Source organism: Tursiops truncatus, chromosome 10 (assembly GCF_011762595.2).
Source record: "Tursiops truncatus isolate mTurTru1 chromosome 10, mTurTru1.mat.Y, whole genome shotgun sequence".
NCBI classification, from domain to species: Eukaryota; Metazoa; Chordata; class Mammalia; order Artiodactyla; family Delphinidae; genus Tursiops; species Tursiops truncatus.
The window spans coordinates 19,471,673-19,488,379 of NC_047043.1; the positions used below are offsets into that span (position 1 = coordinate 19,471,673).

Consider the following 16,707-nt stretch of genomic DNA (forward strand, 5'->3'; position numbering starts at 1 on the left):
TGCAATGCCCTCTTTTTGAGTATCGGACTCTTGCTCACCCTAAATATCTTGGTTGAAGCATCAGTTCTTCACAGGAAGTCTCCTGTGACTGAGTTGGGACACTCTGTGGTACATCCTGAGCACCCAACACTTGTCCTTCCTAATACTCAAGGGTATTTACAGCGCCCATCCACCCGCCATCCTCTGAGAGCAGAGACTGTTTCTGTCTTGTTCACAGTGAGGTCTCTAAATGCCTGAACTAGTTCCTGGCACATAATGATGAGGAAATATTATTTTATAACTTGTACTGCTTTATTGTATTATTAGGAATAATATTTATTAGGATTAATATAGTTATTAAATGCATGAATGAATGGTTGGTGGTTGGTACCTGAGTCCAGCAGGGAACACCACCCCCTAGAATACAAAGCAGACCCTCTGGCCCTCTTCCTCAGAAACTGAGAGGACTTCTCCCCACCCTGTCTTGCTGATAATTACTTTTTCAGGGTGGAATTGGGCCAAACTTTATGAATAATGACAATAATGATGGTAATAATAATAATACTATTAACTCTCATTTACCAGTTAATGAGCAACTTACTAATGTGCTAATTGCTCTACACCCATTCTCGCACATAATCCACACCATAATTCTGGGAGTAGGATATGCATTTATTCCAGTTTGCCAAAGGAGAAAGCTGCAGCTCAAAAATAATTAGGCAACTTGTTTAAAACTCACACAGCTATAAATGGCAGCCCTGGAATTTGAACCTCTGTCTACAAAGCCCATGCTTTCAGAGTCTACTGAGCACCCCTCTGAGCGAGTGAGATGTTCTTTTTCTATGAGCCATTTTGGAATCCACTTACCTGTGGGTATGGTTTTTCTGGATGCCACATGCGATAAACAGAGGGTTCTCAGGTAGGTTGCAGTTACTGGGGAAATAGTCAAATGAGTTAGGCAGTTTTCTACCTTCTTTTCAAGCATGAATTTTTCTGAGAATCAGTGTAACATTTCAAACCACCTCCAAAAGTCTTCATGCAGTGGTTTTATGACTTAGCCAGGCAGGACTGGTAAAGGGCCTGAGTCCTACTTAATGAGGGTGGATATGCAGGTGCTATTACGGTAACCCAGGCAGCGCCACACGGCTGGTCACCCTAGACTCACAGCCTTCCCCTTCCCTCCCGATTCCACCTGCTGAGTTCTCCCTGCTGACATGAACCATCTCAGAGTTACAGACAGAAAGAAACTGATTCCCAACTGTGCCACCTTTTGCCCATCTATGCTCAATGTTTTGATTTTTCATTCTCATTCCTTTAAAAACAAAAACTTATAAACTAATAATAGGTAACTAAGTATCCCTTTCTACAAGTGAAAAGGTTGCTGATAGAATGCAAGAGGTGAACTTTCTAACATTGAACAGAAGCACTAAGGGAGTGGGTATTACACTGTAAGAGTCTCTTCCAGAATGAAGACTCTTCTGAAGGAGAGGAAGCTTTGGAGGTCACTGAGGGAGTTTCAGGGCAGTTATGAAGGAAGTATGAGCCTGGGGCAAAAGGACTGGTTGCTGGAAAAGGAATTCAGAAAAGAGGTGAAAGATGCTGAAGGCAAACTTTTCCCATCAAAATCTTTCTTAGGGCCACAGCTTTAAGCTGAGGAAAAGGTTTTTCCTCAAATTCTCTTTTCTGCACCACCGGGATTTAGACGGCAGCCTTACAAGGTTAGCACTACAATTACAAATGCTTTTTGAGTTAAGTAGAGTTCTGGCTGGGAACATAACTACCATTATTTCACTGTTTCTTTAGGAAAATATACTATGAGTTTCAAGTAACACAAATTTGCTTTGGAAGATCACGTTATCAGTAAGTTAAGAAGTGGTTATAATGTGAAAATACATATGCTTTTCTTTCTGTCATGAGTTTGCATTGTCTTTCTTTGGAGCATTCTCCAAATTTCCCATAAAGTTGCATAAATTCTGATGAATCTTTCTTTGCAAATGTCTGTAAAGATACAATCAATTCATGGAATTTTCTGCCTTGATAAATTAAGACAGATCAAGAGACAAGAAATCTGTTTTTTCTCAGTTATCTCCTCCTAATTAAAGAATAAGGTCCAGCTACAGAACTTTCCTTAGCTATGTTGGACAACTGAGCCAAAGACAGACACCAAAATTGTTTTTCCAATTTAAGGATCAATACACTTGGACTTTATAAAACAAATAAATGTAGGTCATTCACTCTAACATGGCCATGTGTTATGAATCCCTCCAATATAAATTTAACTTTTTTCTAACACTACTACTAGTAGCCCACATTTATCAAGTGCTTACTGTAGGCTAAACCCTTTACATGAGTGATCTCATTTCCTCCTCACAAGGCCCTATGAGAAAGATAGAATTATTACTGCCTACAGTTCATGCATGAGGAAACTAAGACTTGGAGAGATTTAACAATTTGCTTGGGATAGCTCAATAGACAGTGACACGTCTCTTAAATTCCAAAGTTCATCCTCTCTACAACACACGTGGACCGAAACACCCACAGCCATAAAAGAGCTTGGGATTTCAATGAAGGTTAATTTTCACTATTAAAAGTGCTATTCATATCGGATGGTTTCCATCTGCCACACTGTTACTTGCCGAGTCTTAGAAGCAAGGCTAAGGTTGAATTTATCAAAGGGAATTTTGTTTCAAATCGACACAATATATATAATTGTGTTGTATATACATATACACACATATATATACATATGTTGTGTATATAATATAAAATATAATATATAATTATGGTTAACATTCTTTGAATACTAGCAAATGTTTTAAGGGCAAAGGACCATCATGCAGTGTACACCGTTCTGGAGCTGTGCTCATACAGGCCCCTGAACTTAAAAAGCCCAACCCTCCTATGATCCTCACCCAGAATAGCCACCCCAGTGCAGCTCCTGCCACAGAACCCTCTTTCTCCCTGCCCACTGCTGCTTCAGCTTCCCACCCTGCCCTTTCCCTGCAGCAGGTGCTGCCTCCAGGGGTCCCTATCCAGACCCATCCCTACCCTGCTCAGTTCAACAGCGTGGGAGGGAGGGGCTGCATCCTCAGCGGTAGGGTCGGACATGGGTTCTGAGAGAACCTTGGCTCCCTCGGGCCATGAACAGATTCTGTGAGAGCCGAAATGTCTACTACAGCTGGATCTGGGGACAAGACCAGTCTACCTTCTTCTACACGCCATCTGAGTCTCTGATGGACGCTCCTCCTAGGTGTGCTGGGGAGGAACAGAAAAGGAGCTGGAGGTTGAGCAACTGTCCCATCTGGGCTAGATGTCAAATTCCAGCAGAAGCCTGAGCTTTATGAATGCATTCATTTCCAATTTCATTTTGGAGTGCGGGGGTTAGGTGAAGTAAACTTTTAAACCCTAGAGCCCTGAGAGCTCGATCGGGTGGAGAGGAGGATGGCCACATCCACTGCTGGAGCCTGGGGAGGTGGACACCCCAGCCCACAGCATGGGGTCTCCCAAAAGAAACAGATGCAGTCCAGCTGTGGAAGCAGATTCCTTCCCACCTGAGCCATTTCTCCCAGACCACAAACCTTGCAATATCTACCTCTTCATCCCTAAGACAGGAGAGACATCAGCAAACTTAAACAGATGGGAGCTAGTTGGAGTTTTGAGAGAACAGTTTCCATTCTTTTCCTTCTTTTCTTTTTTTTTTTGGCTACGCCACGTGGCATGTAGAACTTCCCCAACCAGGGATCGAACCCATGCTCCCTGCAGTGGAAGCACAGAGTCTTAACCACTGGATCACCAGGGAAGTCCCATTCTTTTCCTTCTTGATTAGGAGAGGATAGCACTTCATGAGACTTACTTGTTCTTCATTTGATCAATTGAAAAACCTGAGAGTTCTGTTGGGGACAGGGTAGCAAAGCAGGGAGTGATTGGAAGGAGAAATAGAGTAAGAATTCACCTGGTCCCATTCTTTAACATGAAACTTGTTAGACGGTAAATATTAGTGGACCAAAATGCCATATCATCCAGTCCTCCTAGGAAGTATTCTTGAAATTGTTCCACCAAAAATGGGGACTTTCTAGAATAAGTGGTATAAAGCTATGGCACAGAGAAAGAAAAATAAGTCAATAAATAAATGAATCAAGTGCTTCTCATGGTATCTTTATAACACTTTAAGATTTTGAAGAATAAACGCCTTTACCTTGGAAGCAGCTAACATCTCACCATACCTGCAACATAAGCAATAATTTTGACCGTGAGCTGTGGTTTCCACAAAGAAATGAGGCAAATTAATGAAGATAAGACTCCAGTCACATGTATCCACTATCAAGCAACTGCCTTTGAACAAGCAAAATCCATAAATCCAATATCCATTCTCAGAAAACTAAAACATTGGAAAGTTAAGGAAGTCACAATAAAATCGACTGCAAATATTCCTCTAGTTACACTTACATTTCCAAGAACTGGAGGTATGAACAGTCAACAATGGCATTTTTGGTGATGACTTCTCGGCCATAGAGTTTCTTATAAATTTCCAGGAGATCGTCAACAGGCACATACCTGAGAAAAGCATTAGAATAAGAGTTGTTTTGATTCTGAAGTTGAAGATAATAACAGCAGCAGTAGCAGCTACCAGTTATTCCAGGATTATTATGTGCCAGACACCATGCAAAGGGCTTTACATTCATTATTTATTTAATCCTACCAACAACCCCGAGTGGTTAGTGCTATCATAGTCCTACTTCACATACAGGAAACTAAGGCACAGAAAAGTTTGATAATTTGTCCAATGCTGCAGAGCAAACTGGTACCCTAATCCAATATTTATACAAAGATAAGTAACTATAAAATATAAAAAGAATGTTTAGTTTTGTGAATTCAGAGTTCAAGGAGCAATATAAAGTATTTTTATTCTCTTGAGTTGAATTACTCTCAAGAATCATTGTTTTAAAAACACCAAAAATGGCTCCTTACCCCAACATCCTACTTTCAGAGTACATAGTGGAAGGTAGTAAAAGAGAATTCTAAGTCAATCTTTTGGTTCACAGATATTAGTTATTTCAGTTGGAAGAAGAGCAGCATTTAAAAAATTAGATTTATACTGTTATCTTTTATCTTTATTTAAAAAAAACCTTAGAATATACCAGACAGAAATCACAACCAATAAAACCTGATTTTAGTGTATTTATAAGAAGGAATCTATTGAGATTTCCATTTTTTACTTCACAAGCACACCAGAATGGTCCTCCCCATAAACATAGCTTAAAACGCTAGACAAAATAACAAAAATATTTGTTTAGATGAATCACCAAGCTAACAAGAAAGTGAAATTTTTCCAAAAGCCCAAAACAAATTGAAACTGGAAACTTTGGGAGGTAAGCATGTGGGAAGCCAGCTTTTGCCCTGGAGACATCTGCTAAACCTGGGAACCTAGGAGTGTTTTGTTTTGTTTGTTTGATGGCTGTGTGGTATGCAGGAGACAGGAGATAAAGTATAGGAACCACCAAATACCAAAAGTGGGCCATCTCAGAGGAGACTCCTCATTAAAGGCTATACCTTCTGCACAAATATTAGCTAGAAATAAACTCAACATACCAACAAGGACAGCAAAGAAACCTGCCTGTCTTCATCTTGGCAAAGGATAGAGAGAGGGGAAAATATCTCCCCTGAGAACCGGTAACAACTACCCAGCCCCACAAATCTTTTGTCTTTCATTCATGCCAGCTGTGTGGTCAGAAGAACTTCAAGGGTTGAAAGTAACTTAATGTGGTCCCAGGTGGTGCCTTGAGGTAGCATGCAGAAGGCAAGACAAACCTTCTCTGGAGAAATACAACTCTAATGCAAGCCTCGAGTAATTCAAGCACCAGTGAATATAACCAAAAGAAGACAAGATCCCTGATGGCGCACAATTTGAAATGGACGTCTAATCCAGTGCAGATGACCTTGTGTGGAGAGTTAGAGAAACCTCATGTCACTGCTACCACCACCTGTTCCTGGGACATCCAAAGCCCAGCTGGCCTCATCTGATCTGGGAGTGACCTGTTGGTTCTGGGCCTCCCTTCGCTCTAAGGTAGATGGACCAGGGATGGGAATGGGCAACTTGCCAAGCCCCCAGCTCTACTTCCTCTTTGTTCTGTAAGCACTCCTCCCAACTCTCAGCTCTCCATGCTCAGGGGCTGAGGCTGGGACTGAGGGTTAGAGTTATGTCACCTGACTGCTTAGTAAACATATGAAGAAAAAACAAACAACAAAAAGTAATTACAGTAATATCTGGTAAAGTGGACTTGAAGACAATAAGCATTGTGAGATATAAAGAATCACCAGATAAAAAGTTCAATTCACTAGAAAAATATAAGACTTTAAAACTCGAATATACTTAACAACATATCTTCAAACACATGTATGGCAAACTAACTACAAGGAGAAACTGAAAAATTCAACCATCACAGGGGGAGATTTTTAAACAAATTTCTCAGTAATTGTTAGACCAACCAGATAAAAATAGTAAGACTATCTTAATTATAGCTTACAAATCTTCTGATTTGAGCAGTACATTTAATAAGCTTGAGCTAATACGTATATATATAACATTAAATCAAAAATTGGAGAATTAACATTCTTTTCAAGTACAGATGGAAAATTGATAAAAATTGATCATATGCTAGACCTTAAAATCAAGACTCAAATTTCACAGGAACCGAAGAAAAGTAGAAGGAAGAAAATAAATATGAGAAAAAATAATGAAAGAGAAAAAGAACATATAGTAAAGAGGATCAACAAAGCCAAAAGTTTATTTTTTTAATAATAAAACTAAAAATATTAGACATGATTAATTGTTTAAAAATATAAGAGAAGGCAGGATAAAAAACATTATGGATAACAAAGGAACATAGGTACAAATAAAACAAGAAAAAAGCATAAGACATTATGAACTACCGTATGCCAAAATGTTTAAACACTTAGACAAAATGGAAAAGTCCTAGAAAAATATAAAACTCTTTAAGAAGAAACTGAAAAACTGTACAGTCCTAAAACCATTTAAAAAGTTTCTTAAGAGTCCCTACTTTTTAAAACATCAGGCCTAGCTAGCTTTACAGACAAGTTCTACCAAACATTCAAGAAATCAAAGTTATAATCTTACACAGACTTCCAGAAAATAGCAAAGGAAGGCATATTCCCCACCTGATTTCATGAAGCCAGGATGACTTTAATACCAAAACCAAGCACAGATAGAAGAAAGGAAAATTACAGTACAAACTAACTCATAAAAATAGATGGAAAAACCCTAAACATCAGGAAGAGATGAAGCAAATATAAAAAAAGATGATATAGCTTTGCAAAATTGGCTTTGTGCCAGGAGGTAAAGTTGATTTAATACTTGCAAATAGATTAGTATAATTCACTATATTAACAGATTAACAAATAACTATCTCAACAGATGAAGAATAAGAGTTCAATACACATGAAATTAATTTATAATAAAAACTACTAACAAACTTGAAATAGAAGGAAACTTCCTTAATTTGATAAAGGATACTCCCAAAAATCTAGAGCAAACTTGATGAAACATTGAAAGCATTTTCTTTACAATAAAGAACAAGAAAAGTATGCTCAATATCACCACTTCTATTGTACTGGAAATACTAGCCAATATGATACAGCAAGAAAGAAATTATGGGTATAAAGACTGAAAAGGAAAAGCAAAAGCCACGAAGACCCAACACAGCCAAAAATAAATAAATGAATTTCAAAAAATTGTTACAATTTGTAGATTATGAATTGTGAGTCAATTCAAAAGAATCTCCTGATAATTAGAATAAGATAGCTAAGAAATGTTGCTAGATACAAAAACAAAATTAGAAAGTCACTTACATTTCTATACACCAGCAATCAATTAGAAAATACAATTGTTTCCAAAAGTTACCATTTATGGTACTAAGTCTAATAAAATGTGTAAGACCTCGATGGAAAAACTTATAAAATTTTAGAGTCATTAAAGACAACTTAAATAAAACATAGCATATTTTTGGATAAGAAGACTCAATATTGCAAAATTGTTAATTCTCTTCCAATTCATCTCTAGAGTCAATAGAATTCTAAACAAAATTCCAACAAGATTTTTCTTGGAACTTGGCAACTTGATCCTACCAAGAGCCAAGGCAAGAGAAGGGACAAGATACATTTGAAGAAAAAGGACAGGTTGGGAAATCAGCCCTAATAGATGTCAAAATGTATTAAAGCTGTTGTAATTTTAAAAAATCAGTATTGCTCAGGGAAAGTCAATTAGACCAACAGAACATGATAGAAAGCCCAGAAACTGACCCACATATGTACGGAATTTTAATTTATGTCATAGAGGGCATTACGGATCAGTGAGGAAGGGCAGACTATTGATAAATGGTTCTGAGACAATCGGTTATCTCTACAGGAAAAAAGTAAAATTTCTGTCACAGAATATACAAAAAATTAACTCCAGGTAAATTAAAGATATAAAGTTAAGAAATGAAACTATAAATGATTTAGAAGGCTACGTAGGAGAATAACCTCATTCCCTCAAGGTAGGGAAGGATTTCTTAAATAAGACATCAAAAGTACAAATTACAAAAGAAAGGATTGATATATTCAACTACATTAAAATTAACAAATTCTGTTTATCAAGATACACCGTAAGTAAAAAGACATGCCACAAACTATAAAAAGATATTTATAACAAATAAATGATAAATGGACAAAGATTAGAAATCAGAATATACAGAGAATACTCAGAAATAAAAAGAACAACCCAACAGAAAAATAGACTAAAAACCAAACAAAATGTTTTCACTTAAAATGAAATACAAACAATCGATAAAATACAAAAGAATATTCAACTTCATTAGTAGTCTGGGAAATGCAAATTAAAACTTTAAGGTGATACCATTACACACCAAACAGGTTAGAACAGTTTTAAAGCTGGACAATACCAAGTATTGGAGAACACACAAGAAGCAGAACAAAGCTGATGGGAGTACAAATTGGGAAGACCATTTTGAATGACAGTCTGGGATTATTTACTTAAGTTAAACATGCATAAGCCCTACAGCCCAGCAATTCCACTTCTGGTGCCACTTGCTTGAAAGACATTCCCCTCTGGTGCAAAAATACATGTGCAAAAAAGTACATGGCAACACTATGTGTAAAGCAAAAACACTTTACACTACTTACACATCCATCAATATTAGAATGAAGTCATTTTGGTATATCCACTCAATGGAGGACCATATAGTAGTGAAAATCAAGGAACTACAGCCGAACATATCGATATGATTAAATGTCAGAGAAATAATTTTAAGCAAAAACATTTTTACGTTTAATTACATTAAATTTAATTTTAAGCAAAATACATGCTGTGTAATTCTATTTATCTAAAATGAAAACCCATATAATATTTTGCATATGGATATAGCTACATGTAGTAAAACTATAGAGAAAAGCAACTTTAGTTGATTAAGAAAATGATTAAGAAAATCTAGGGTAGTGATTACTTCTGGTGGGAGAAAAGGTGATGTGGTAGAGCGGGAAGGACTTGGAGCTTCTAGAGACCAGCAATGCTCTACTTCTTAAGCTAGGTGGCAGCCACACAGTGTGCATCATCTAATTTTTTTATTTATAAAAATACATTATTTTATATGTTTGGCCTAATTCACAAATTTTTAAAAGAATCTACTTAGGCTATTCTAATCTTTAGTTTTACTTTTCAAAATTTACGAATGCAGAAGGCTCCTAATTACATTGCAAGTTATATTTCCTAAGGAAAAAATAGTCAAGCTCCTAACTGCCATTTGGTATCACACATTTAAATGTACATTGCTCTTACCAGTGCCGTGAGAGGTAATTAAAATTAAACTCAAACTGGCTCAACACATCTCCTCCTATGATATGAGAAAAATATTTGCATCTGGTGAGTTAGTGACAACACATAGCATGCTTCTTTGAACACAAGTTTGCACAATCCAGATTATTAGTTCTTCACATTGTTATAGGTTCCCATTCATTGTTTTAGGTATAAGCACGTCTTTAAGAAAAAGTGATCTTTTAAAATTTTAGTGAAACACATGAATTAAGAAAGAGTCACCCATATAACCAAAAGGTTTTTTACTTTAAGAAGGACCATAAGGGTTCTTGTAAGTAAACACCACTCACCAATACTTTGTATATTTAAAGGTAATTTACTATAGAAAAAAAAAGATGGAGTTTACCAATTTAAAGCTAAAGTATTAGGAGACACTAGGCAATGAATTTAAATCCAATTTAAAAAGCAACGCTTTTCTAAAATAATGACGCAAATAAATGATAAAACGTAATGGGTTTTTTTTACCGAAAAAAACATGCAACTTTACAGAAGTATATCTCTATATGAAATGAGGTGTTACTGTACTCCAAACTGCAATATTAAAATAGAAAGCTAGTGGCAAGAGATTTTTAAAAATACACATTTAAGGTACAATAGTGACTGCAAGTGAAATATAACTAGCACAAAAGAAAATCTGGTAAATGTAAATAAACAGTACCGAAATCACCAGCCGGATGTGCCTCAGAATAGGAGCCGTGAAAATCAATCTGAGGAAAAAAAGAGACCCATTTGTTATATCTCACAAATTAAAGCCCACAATGAAGTGAGTCGTGAAGAGGTGACAGTCTAACCCAATGATTGTTGAGAATGCCTAGTGATGGACTCGCTTTTCAAAGAAACATTTAATTTTATTGCTTTATTTGTTAAAAAATGATATTGGCAGCTGAGTTGTATACTTAATGTCTTGAGACAGATAAAGCTACTGCAGACATTTGCATCGAACAGGATGCATGGAAAATCTCTACTAAGTGCAAGTTTAAAGTTGGTACAGAACGGTATTAATATCAATGAATGACCAGAGGGGACTTTCAGAAGCTAAGTCACCAGGTAAGATCACAATTTTTAGTGGTGATACGGCATCCTCATATAGAAAAGTAAGAAGGAAAGAAAACAAAAACATGTGAACTTACTTTTAAAAACGGTAGAACCAAGTAGTAGGTATTTATACCTTTGTTAAGAGGTACAGCTTGAATAAAACATACAATTTTTCAAATATGGTTTGTGACTAAAACAGAATATCACATCCATTGCTGTTTTCAGTGCACATTCGTCATTCTGCCCACGTGGATGAATTTACCCGGGAAGCAAGAAGAGTAAGAGGAATGAACAGGAACGATGGAAATCTAACAAATACCGCGTTGGGCAAAGTCTTGTTTCCATGTGAATCTGAATAACCTAAAGTTTTCCTTTTCCTAAGAGGGTCAGTTTTGGATCTTGGGTATGACAGTATCACTCCCATAAAGCCATTAAAACCTGAAGATATGTACTCACGGCTCCCATTGTCCTAAGGAATCCTTGTTCAATACCCAGGCTATGCCAGCTGACATCTGCCACCATGTGAGAGGTAATTCCAAACAAGAAAGCTACCAATTTCTCTGTGTCCTGCCAAATGAGCAAATTAGAGTTGTGTGTGTGTGTGTGTGGGGGGGGGGGTTATTTTATAAAAATCTTATTAAAGGATTAATACAGATGAATTCATTTCCATCGAGACTTAACAAAAAAATCAGAGACAGGTATATTGTAGTTTCCCAAAAAACACAAAGGACTTTTAAAAATGTTTTTGAGTGCCTTGGAACTGCTTTCAGATTAATTTACTATTAGAACAAAATGACCAAGTGACATAGCCCAAATTTTAAAAACATCATTTATTGCAGATAAAATTGAAGGTATAAATTTCAAAACACAAACCCATCATTTATTCAGGTATTAACTAGCCATCTACTATGTCCCACATGCTGTGTTTGGCACTGCAGGCACGACGGTGAGCAGCCCTCACAGAGTCTGGGGTGGGGTTGCGGGTCACAAATGGGGTTAATGTAGGAGCAGAAAGAGTACTTGGCAGGAACTGAGTATCTTTAGGGTTAGAGGCTGTGCCTACCTTATCCCAGGGAAGGGGGTAGTTCTCCCGGATATAATGAATGCTTGCATTAAGAAATGGAGTCCAGTGAGTACTCTCTGACACTTCATGAAATTGTCCTGACAAAACAAAAGCAACCCTCAGAATTCCTCCTTAAAAAGTTGGACATTCTCAATCAAATCTTCCACCACCACCTGATGTGTTACTGGGTCCCTTCGCCTTTCCTCCAAGCCTCTTATTTTCCTGAGTCAATGTTCCAAGGAAGCCTCTAGAACAGAAGGGCCAGTCAAAAGAAAAAGGAGCCTTAACTGCTCATAGCATCTGGAAACAGCTGGGCTGCAAGAAAAGCTGGAAGTATTTAAGTTCTGTGCCTTAAAGCTAAGGAGATAAGTTAACCTTTTTTTTTTTTTTTTTTTTTTTTAGGTTTTGGGGTTTTTTTTCAATCTTCTTTTCCATCACAGTCAGCCTCCCTAACAGCACAAAAGACAAAAGTAGATACTCCAAAGGCTTTCAAGCATTTGAGTTTATAATATTTTTAAATGGGGTGTTTCATATGCCTCTTTATTCCCACAGGAGGAGTGAAAAAGACAGGAACTGACATCTACTCAAAACCTTCAAGTGCCAGATTCTTCAGGGAGTGTCACATGTCACAGCGGCAATCAAAAGCAAAACTCCACTCAGATCTCTCAGGTCAACTTTTTTATACCGTTGTGAAACTAAAAATAACCTAATCGGGTTTTGTTTAATTGAAGTATAGTTGATTTACAATGTTGTGTTAGCTTCAGGTATACAGCAAAGTAATTCAGTTATACATATACATCTTTTTCAGATTGTTTTCCATTATAGGTTATATAGTCCCCTGTGCTTGATACAAATAAACTTATTTACAAAACAGAAATAGACCCACAGACATAGAAAACAAACTTATGGTTACAAAAGGAAAAGGGAGGGAGGGGGATAATTTAGGAGTTTGGGATTAACAGATATACACTATTATATATATATATATATATATATATATAAATAAACAACAAAGACCTACTAACCAGTTTTAAATCACTGGTCTCTCTGAAGATGATTTTCAAAGAAGTTGTAACTAAGCAATCTGATTTTCTCCAACAGTTTTCCTAGAGATAAACTTACCATTCCTATTCTACAGAATACAGCAAAAATCCAGAATTAAGTATACCAGTAGCTCTTTTGACAAAACTTCATTTAACCAAATTGCTGGATTAACCGAAGCTCCTTGTTCCCTCTGTAAATCATATGGACTGGAAGCAAAAGAAAGCCACATCCCAGGACTGCTGGATGCTGGCAACTAGCAGGCCACTGTGCATAGGCCCAAGCATCTCGGTCCCCATGGCTCTGTTACAGTTTATGGTAGGTCAGCCATGTCTGTTTCTAATCCTGTTTATTAAGTCAATTGTCCTTGTTACTATGATGATAGAATTTAATTAGGTAAACTGATGAAATATGAGTTCAAAAAGTGGCTTCTTTGGCAACTAAGTATCTAAGAAATTTAAGTCCTTTCGAAAGATGCAATAAAAGTGAATCACCAAAGAAGAAAAAACTGTTGAAGTAGATATGTATGAGAGAAAGATAAGATTTAGAAAAACTGAGAAAATCTAGGAGGAGTCTGGGTGAAATTCCATGTAATGGTACATGTTTTGTAATTCTAATTGACCTTTTCACTTCAGTCACATACTGGTCCCAATCTTTATAACAGATAAAAGGGTATATCTTATCTACTGATGTATTTTAAAAAAAAAAAGAGAGAGAAAATGCTGGAGTTTGCATTCCTCTTACACTCTTCTCAGAACCTATTATTGTGTTGGGGTTTTTTGGTCTCTAAAAAGGGCATATGTTAAGCAAAAGTATCTCAAATTTAATTGACAAAAAAATCATTTTTACTTCTTTCTTTTTCTGTGCAAGATATCAAGAAGCTGTTAAAAATATCAAGAGACATTAAAGCCTCCTAAATACAGTTTGGGAAATGCTAAATTAGAAGTTATAGGTTATCCTATTATTAGAAAGAACTACAACAAGCAGGCAAAATATAATAATAGGATAGAGAAAGGATAGTGAACAGACTAAGAGGGAAACAGGAAAAAAAACCGTACAAATAGAGAAACACAAAAGCTGAGTTATCTGGGATCGTAACTAGAGGCGTGAGCAGCTGTAAACATTTCATTGACTTTAAATGTATCACTGTACTGGAAAAAAAATGAGATAATGGCTGATGACCCTAAGACTCCAAAAATGGTTTATGTGGCAACCCAATGTACTGGATGCCTTTCATTGGTCCCCCCAGACTCACTTTCCGTCCTTCTCCCTCCTGCACTGTTCCTCTGAGGTGACCTGCTTCAACTGAATACTTTGTCCTCTGGCTTGAGGTGGGCTGGTTTTGGCCAATGGGGAGAACTGACAGGAGATCAGAGAAAAGGAGGAGAGAGAGGGTGGGGTATTCACTCTGCCAGCTCCCCTTCTGTGGGGTCACAGGGGGCTGGCTGCGTCCCTGACTCAAGGTCTGGCCCCATCAAGCGACCCTCTCCCCGCAGCTGTGTCTGCCCCCTCCCCTGCACTATGCCCTGCAATTTTCTTGTGTCCTGTCCACACCTTTGTAAACTGTCCCCTTATAAAACTCCCCTCAGATTATTCAGTTTGAGTATCTCTTCTATGCCTCCAGGGGCCCAGACTGAAACAACTCATAAACCCGGTTCACTAATAACACTACCTTGGATTTGCATAAGACTTGACAAAATAACATGCATTAATGGCAACAGCAATTCAGTAAAGCTGCAAAGCAGGCATTAATTATTACTATTAATTAAATAGTAATTAACTAGATATTACTGTGTTTAGATGTGGAAACTGAGACTCAGCATGGAAGTGACTTTTTCAAGGTCACATGCTAACAGACAACATAGAAGGAACAAAAACTCAGACCTTTTGATTTCTTTCAAAATGTTTTCTCTTACTGCCATGAAGCAGGAAAGCAAGTCAGGGTGCTTAGAATAAAGCTTTCAGAATTTCTATGCTTAAGCAGGTAAGCTTTGGTTAAATGGAAAATGCACCTAAGTCATTGATCAACAATAGTAGAAAATATAATGTGTTATTTTATATTTTTTTGAGTCCTAGCTATTCCTATCACCCAAGGAAAAGTGACATCATTTGGTCTATAAATCTTTCGCTTACCTCTTCCGCAGATTCTGGGGTAAAAGGCATCAGGAAACACGGTTCCAGCCTGATATGCATCCTGGTGTTCAAGTAACAGCTGGGGAGCAGGAAAATATAGAGATTAGAGGGCAAGCGTCAACAGTCTGGGAAAAGCAGGCTCAGTCAATCTCCAAGTTTGGGAAGTTAGAACAATGTGATGGCGGGGAAGGGGGCGATGGAAGGAAGGAGTGCAGGAAGGAAGGCGTAAACAAAGAAATTATAAAAATTCATGTATAATCCAAACAGCACCCTGCCACGTAGAACTTCAAGTTCTTTCCTACCAAAAGCAGACAGGCTGATTAAGTAGTAGCAAAAATCACCTGTTTGAATTTTATCTCCTTTCACTTTTTCTGTCCACCCACTAGAGCAGGATTTCCCCAAGGCTATTTCACTGACCCAGAACTGGTGTGTGGTAAAATTTTCAACGATCTAGTGACAATCAGTGAAATGAGAAAAATACAGACATATGTACATATATATGTGTATGTGTATATATATATATATATACACACACACACACACACACACACACACATATGTTTAGAGTTGCTACCTGTGCTTTAGAGTAAGATTATATCCTTTATAAGTTAAAGGTTAAGATTATAAGCTTTTGGAGAGTTAAAAAATATCCTTTCCCCCATTAAAATGACGTACAGGTCAGTGGTAGAGGTGTTCTTTTCAGCATTCTTCCTTGGTGGCCTGGCTCACTCCATCCCATTCCGACCCCCTTATGGCTGTGCCCAGATGCACGTCAGAGTCTAGAAAATGAAGAGTACATTTCCCAGCCTCTACTGAGGAGCCCACTTCTCCCTCTTTTGCTCCTTCAGCCAGCAAGGAAGTGCTTGGCCTTTCCGCAGCAAAGGTGGAGGGGGCCCAGGTGATCACAGGCAGAGTGCAGGGCATCTATTTTACTTGTACGGAGGGTGGCTGAGGTGATGAAACCCCAGAGCCAACAGTCAAGGTGGTGGCTTCTTGCTTTCCAAACCACACAGGAGACAGCTGGATGTGGAGCTAGTGAATGGGACAGTGGCTGTCTGATTGCATGGTGGTCCTGGCAGGCCAGTTCTGCGTGTTTTCCTGGGAATCCATTCTGGACACTCAGCTTAGAGCTCGCTCCTCCATTTCTCACAGTTTATCAGCACTGAATCCCCTAATACATGGTCTTATGTCCCTCTCAGCATACGCTAGCCAGAGGGGTTTCCATGATCTGCAAATGAACTCTGACACCATGGGCAAAGTAGAAGTCTGGCACTCCAACTTTTTAATTTTTCAGTAGGGACTTACTAATAACATAGGCTATATATGAAAGCAACAAAGAAGTACCTCAAAGAACTTAAAACATAAGGAAATATAGTATCATCTACTTTTTGTTTTTGCTTTTTCAAGCAGTGTCTCATCCCCGGTCTTCTAAAGATAGAATCTCTTCCATACTGATCAGTAAGGCTGACCATAGGGGTACAAGGCCAGCATATCCACTCCCACTACAGTGCTTGGCTCAGAGCTGCACATTTGATGGAAGCTAGTTCAGCTAGAACTTTCCCCAAGACTT

At 37.8% G+C, this 16,707-nt stretch overlaps 1 protein-coding gene across 7 annotated transcripts in view; it reads right to left on the reverse strand.

The window, feature by feature from the left end:
* GPLD1 (glycosylphosphatidylinositol specific phospholipase D1) overlaps positions 1–16,707 on the reverse strand; it is an 84,991-nt gene that overhangs the window by 22,084 nt on the left and 46,200 nt on the right. For 4 of the 7 annotated variants that reach the window (XM_073810405.1, XM_019945029.3, XM_033863894.2 and 1 more), the window contains 9 exons: positions 15,138–15,216; positions 11,964–12,061; positions 11,357–11,467; positions 10,524–10,572; positions 9,830–9,884; positions 4,426–4,533; positions 4,175–4,202; positions 3,932–4,071; positions 847–912 (listed from right to left, as the gene is read on the reverse strand). In XM_073810405.1, the coding sequence (XP_073666506.1) occupies positions 847–912; positions 3,932–4,071; positions 4,175–4,202; positions 4,426–4,533; positions 9,830–9,884; positions 10,524–10,572; positions 11,357–11,467; positions 11,964–12,061; positions 15,138–15,216 (734 nt within the window). Of the gene's footprint in view, positions 1–846; positions 913–3,931; positions 4,072–4,174; positions 4,203–4,425; positions 4,534–9,829; positions 9,885–10,523; positions 10,573–11,356; positions 11,468–11,963; positions 12,062–15,137; positions 15,217–15,812; positions 15,923–16,707 lie in introns of those variants that run through there. The other 3 variants (XM_073810406.1, XM_073810407.1, XM_033863895.2) reach the window with 2 other exon arrangements.